Source organism: Cyclopterus lumpus, chromosome 4 (assembly GCF_009769545.1).
Source record: "Cyclopterus lumpus isolate fCycLum1 chromosome 4, fCycLum1.pri, whole genome shotgun sequence".
Lineage (NCBI taxonomy): Eukaryota > Metazoa > Chordata > Actinopteri > Perciformes > Cyclopteridae > Cyclopterus > Cyclopterus lumpus.
In genome coordinates this window covers 27693872-27700283 of record NC_046969.1, presented here as the reverse complement: position 1 = coordinate 27700283, position 6412 = coordinate 27693872, and the positions used below count along the sequence as shown (strand labels likewise).

At 50.6% G+C, this 6412-nt stretch overlaps 1 protein-coding gene across 1 annotated transcript in view; it reads left to right on the top strand.

The window, feature by feature from the left end:
- Positions 1-6412, top strand: part of slc30a7 (solute carrier family 30 member 7) — a 34580-nt gene that overhangs the window by 20095 nt on the left and 8073 nt on the right. The window contains 4 exon segments of the mRNA XM_034530930.1: positions 3891-3925; positions 3927-3954; positions 4053-4100; positions 5423-5558. Coding sequence (XP_034386821.1) covers positions 3891-3925; positions 3927-3954; positions 4053-4100; positions 5423-5558 — 247 coding nt within the window.

The following is a 6412-nucleotide window of genomic DNA, read 5'->3' as shown; positions in this document are numbered from 1 at the left end:
ATCTCCTCCACCATGTCCACATCCTCCTCCTCCATGTCCACATCCTCCTCCTCCACCATGTCCACATCCTCCTCCTCCATGTCCACATCCTCCTCCTCCACCATGTCCACATCCTCCTCCACCATGTCCACATCCTCCTCCTCCACCATGTCCACATCCTCCTCCACCATGTCCACATCCTCCTCCTCCACCATGTCCACATCCTCCTCCACCATGTCCACATCCTCCTCCTCCTCCATGTCCACATCCTCCTCCTCCACCATGTCCACATCCTCCTCCACCATGTCCACATCCTCCTCCACCATGTCCACATCCTCCTCCACCATGTCCACATCCTCCTCCACCATGTCCACATCCTCCTCCTCCACCATGTCCACATCCTCCTCCTCCATGTCCACATCCTCCTCCACCACCATGTCCACATCCTCCTCCACCATGTCCACATCCTCCTCCACCATGTCCACATCCTCCTCCTCCACCATGTCCACATCCTCCTCCACCATGTCCACATCCTCCTCCTCCTCCATGTCCACATCCTCCTCCTCCACCATGTCCACATCCTCCTCCACCATGTCCACTTCCTCCTCCACCATGTCCACATCCTCCTCCTCCACCATGTCCACATCCTCCTCCACCATGTCCACTTCCTCCTCCACCATGTCCACATCCTCCTCCTCCTCCTCCATGTCCACATCCTCCTCCTCCACCATGTCCACATCTTCCTCCTCCATGTCCACATCCTCCTCCTCCACCATGTCCACATCCTCCTCCACCATGTCCACATCTTCCTCCTCCATGTCCACATCATCCTCCTCCACCATGTCCACATCCTCCTCCTCCACCATGTCCACTTCCTCCTCCACCATGTCCACATCTTCCTCCTCCATGTCCACATCATCCTCCTCCACCATGTCCACATCCTCCTCCTCCACCATGTCCACATCCTCCTCCTCCATGTCCACATCATCCTCCTCCACCATGTCCACATCCTCCTCCTCCACCATGTCCACATCTTCCTCCTCCATGTCCACATCCTCCTCCTCCACCATGTCCACATCCTCCACCACCATGTCCACATCCTCCTCCTCCACCATGTCCACATCCTCCTCCACCATGTCCACATCCTCCTCCTCCACCATGTCCACATCCTCCTCCACCATGTCCACATCCTCCTCCACCATGTCCACATCCTCCTCCTCCACCATGTCCACATCCTCCTCCTCCACCATGTCTACATCCTCCTCCTCCACCATGTCTACATCCTCCTCCTCCTCCATGTCCACATCCTCCTCCACCATGTCCACTTCCTCCTCCACCATGTCCACATCTTCCTCCTCCATGTCCACATCCTCCTCCACCATGTCCACATCCTCCTCCTCCACCATGTCCACATCCTCCTCCTCCATGTCCACATCTTCCTCCTCCATGTCCACATCCTCCTCCACCATGTCCACATCCTCCTCCTCCATGTCCACATCTTCCTCTCCATGTCCACATCCTCCTCCACCATGTCCACATCCTCCTCCATGTCCACATCCTCCTCCTCCATGTCCACATCATCCTCCACCATGTCCACATCCTCCTCCACCATGTCCACATCCTCTCCTCCATGTCCACCCTCCTCCTCCATGTCCACATCCTCCTCCTCCATGTCCACATCCTCCTCCTCCATGTCCACATCCTCCTCCACCATGTCCACATCCTCCTCCTCCATGTCCACATCTTCCTCCTCCATGTCCCTCATCCTCCTCCACCATGTCCACATCCTCCTCCTCCCTGTCCACATCTTCTCTCCACCATGTCCACATCCTCCTCCACCATGTCCACATCCTCCTCCTCCACCATGTCCACATCCTCCTCCTCCATGTCCACATCCTCCTCCACCATGTCCACATCCTCCTTCTCCATGTCCACATCCTCCTCCACCATGTCCACATCCTCCTCCACCATGTCCACATCCTCCTCCTCCATGTCCACATCCTCCTCCACCATGTCCACATCCTCCTCCACCATGTCCCATCCTCCTCCTCCACCATGTCCACATCCTCCTCCTCCATGTCCACATCTTCCTCCTCCATGTCCACATCCTCCTCCACCATGTCCACATCCTCCTCCTCCATGTCCACATCTTCCTCCTCCATGTCCACATCCTCCTCCACCATGTCCACATCCTCCTCCTCCATGTCCACATCCTCCTCCACCATGTCCACATCCTCCTCCTCCATGTCCACATCTTCCTCCACCATGTCCACATCCTCCTCCACCATGTCCACATCCTCCTCCTCCACCATCTTCCACATCCTCCTCCACCATGTCCACATCCTCCTCCTCCATGTCCACATCCTCCTCCTCCATGTCCACATCTTCCTCCACCATGTCCACATCCTCCTCCACCATGTCCACATCCTCCTCCTCCATGTCCACATCCCTCCTCCTCCATGTCCACATCCTCCTCCTCCATGTCCACATCTTCCTCCTCCATGTCCACATCCTCCTCCACCATGTCCACATCCTCCTCCTCCATGTCCACATCTTCCTCCTCCATGTCCACATCATCCTCCTCCACCATGTCCACATCCTCCTCCTCCATGTCCACATCTTCCTCCACCATGTCCACATCCTCCTCCACCATGTCCACATCCTCCTCCTCCATGTCCACATCTTCCTCCTCCATGTCCACATCCTCCTCCACCATGTCCACATCTTCCTCCACCATGTCCACATCCTCCTCCCTGTACTCCACTTCCTGTCCATCCTTAATACACCCGACCACTGCAGCATCCTCAGAACTTCTGCAGATGACCCTGAGTTGTACTGGAGGTCAGTGGTGTACAGGGTGAACAGGAAGGGAGACAGAACAGTTCCCTGTGGGGCTTCAACATCACTGACCACCGTCTCACACAGCACACGGCCTAGTCGGAACATACCGTGGTCTGCCTGTGAGGTAGTCAGTGATCCAGGAGACGGTGGACGAGTTGACCTCCACCACCTGCAACTTCTCACTCAGCAGCAGTGGTTGAATGGAGAGTGGTTCTCACAGAAGGAAGTGATTCTCACAGAGCCACGGTTCCATCAGTTCCATCTAGGTGGACTGAGCTCGCTGCAGCAGGTAGATGATGGCGTCGTCAACGTGAGGCTGGTAAGCAAACTGCAGAGGGTCCAGTGAGTGTTTCACCTGGGGTCAAAGGTGGCCAAGACCAGCACCTTCATCACATGGGCTGTGAGGGCAACTGGAGTCCTTGAGGTCAGATGAGGTTGACTTCTTTAGAACAGACACAACGTCTTCCACAGCACCGGGACTTCCTCCAGGACCCTTGGGCTGATGCCATCAGGTCCTGCAGCTTGCCTTGGTGGAGTCGCTCCAGTTGTCTTCTCACCTGGTCAGTCATCACAGAGAAGGGAGTGGAAGAAGCCTTTGTGCAGTTCACCGGGAGGGACAAAGGGGGAGGTGTGTTGTGTGGAGGAGACCGATGAGGGCTGTGAACTAAATCTATTGAAGAAGCAGGTTAGCTCGTTGGTCCTCTCCAGGGAGCCCCTGGTTGTTTCCCCTCCAACCTTGAAGCTAGTTATTTGCTTCATTCCGTTCCACACCTCCCTTACGTCAGCTGATGGAGGCACGTAACGAGACACAACAATGGCGGACGTGAACTCCTTCTGCAAATAATACGGACGCATCCCCACGACTAACAGTTCAATGCCCAGTCTCTTCAGTAGAACCTCACTGCAGTCATGTAGAACCTCTTCTCTCTAACCTGTCTTTTCAGATCACGGTCACAGCCACTCTCTGTTTAACGGCAGTGTGAATCACGGACACGGAGGACACGAGTACCAGAACAAACACGGACACAGTCACGATGGACACGATGGACACGGACACAGTCACGATGGACACGATGGACACGGACACAGTCACGATGGACACGGACCACAGTCACGATCAACCACACTGTCTTGGTGAGTCTGCACTGAAACATGAAGTCATTGGTAGAAGAAACAGAATGTTCTTTGTCTTCGTCTCATCAATATTTTCTCTGCGGTGTTTGTTCTTGCAGACGAGCTGCGCACTCCGGGGAAAGGATCCAGTAAACAGATCCTGCAGGGTGAGTGCTGATCACGGATCAATTACCATTCATCTTATCAACACAAACATTTGAAACATTAACAATCAATAACTCATTTTAGGATCCAGGACTTCAGTTTAGAACGTGAGCGTCTTTAATATATAAAACGCACATATTTATATGTACTTGTGTACACAACAATAAGAATACTCAGTTTGTGATGAACGATAAATATATATAATAATGTTTAGTGATCAACACAAATATGATGGAACAATATTCATGGCTGAGAAACTTGATGAAACATGAGCAGCTGTTGTGACCAGTAGGGGGCGCCACCACACAGTTACTGACCAGCAGGGCACAGATGGACCATGGATCTCCATGAAGGGTTTTTACTTCACAAAGAACTCATTGAAGTGACCAAAATGAATTACTTTCATGAAGTTTAAAACGATGATAGTTTGTCTTTAGGTCACATGAAAAGCATCAACATAAGTTTTATTCAATTAAACTCTATTTGTACAACACAAATCACTATAAACCTGAACCAGCCTGTAACAAGTTCTAGGCTGTCACATGCAGGTTTCTCCCCCAGCACCAAAGGATGAGCATACAAACAGATATGTTTACTAATATTCTTTATTGTCTCTCGATTGTGCCTCTGCTCCCCTCTCTCGTGCCTCCAACCGTATGCCCCATCTATAGGGCAGAGACACTCCACACCCCTCTGCAGCTGAGCCTAACCACGGCCCAGCCACCACACAGTCCTAACTAGAAACCTGAACCAGCCCTATCTAGAAACCTGAACCAGCCCTATCTAGAAACCTGAACCAGCCCTATCTAGAAACCTGAACCAGCCCTAACTAGAAACCTGAACCAGCCCTAACTAGAAACCTGAACCAGCCCTAACTAGAAACCTGAACCAGCCCTATCTAGAAACCTGAACCAGCCCTAACTAGAAACCTGAACCAGTCCTAACTAGAAACCTGAACCAGCCCTAACTAGAAACCTGAACCAGCCCTAACTAGAAACCTGAACCAGCCCTAACTAGAAACCTGAACCAGCCCTAACTAGAAACCTGAACCAGTCCTAACTAGAAACCTGAACCAGTCCTAACTAGAAACCTGAACCAGCCCTAACTAGAAACCTGAACCAGTCCTAACTAGAAACCTGAACCAGTCCTAACTAGAAACCTGAACCAGCCCTAACTAGAAACCTGAACCAGATCTAACCATAAACCTGACTTGATAGCTGAAGGTTCTGGTTCCTCTTCTATTATTGGAGACGAAAACACAAACGGGTGAAGTTTAGGACACAACTGAAGTGTGTACAAACATCTGATTGTGTGTGTGTTGCAGGCGTCCTGCTGCACATCATCGCTGACACTCTGGGAAGTGTCGGCGTGATCATCTCCGCTCTCCTGATGCAGAGATACGACCTGATGATCGCAGACCCCATCTGCTCCATGCTGATCGCCCTCCTCATCGGAGTCAGGTGACCACTAGAGTCTTACTTCACGGCAATGCTGCAGGAACGTTGCACTTCCTGTTGTTCTGAGTCTGTGTTTAACAGCAGGGATTAGTTGTCTGATTTATAAAAAGGGTCATGAACGCCCCTCTGGTGACTCTTAGTCAAAAGGAGACGACTAAGTGTCCTCACTAGAACACTAGTCCTCCTTTAACTTAGTGGAGGAAAAGTGAAGTCACTCTGTGAATCAAAAATAAAATAATAAAGAACTTTAAATATATTAAACATTTATACTGTGGGAGATGAAAATAAGTAGACATCAGTCTTCATCGTCTACTGGTATTATAATGATTACTGATTTATTGAAAACAAGAAACTGCTCACTGACTCCGTTTAAAGAGGCTCAACTAGTGAGGACGACTTATTTATTCACATTATTATATTACATTTTATCACACTATGTATGTGTTACATTCATACACATGCGTAGCACAGCTACAGGGAGCAATGCAGGGTTAAGGGTCTTGCTCAAGGACACATCGACTCAATCATGGGATTGAACCACCAACCCTCTGATTGAAAGACGGACCTGCTAACCACTGACTCACAGTCGCACACCTTATGAACTCATTCAGTGACCACGAGAACCTTGAGAAGAACTTCTTCCATGACCATTATTCAATTCAGTTTATTTTGTATAGCCCAATATCACAAATTACAAACTCCCCTCAGAGGGCTTTACAATCTGTACACATAGACATCCCTGACCTTTGACCTCACATCGGATCAGGAAAAACTCTCAAAAAAACAGAAAATAACCTTTGACAGGGAAAAAAGGTAAGAACCCTTCAGGAGAGCAACAGAGGAGGATCCCTCTCCCC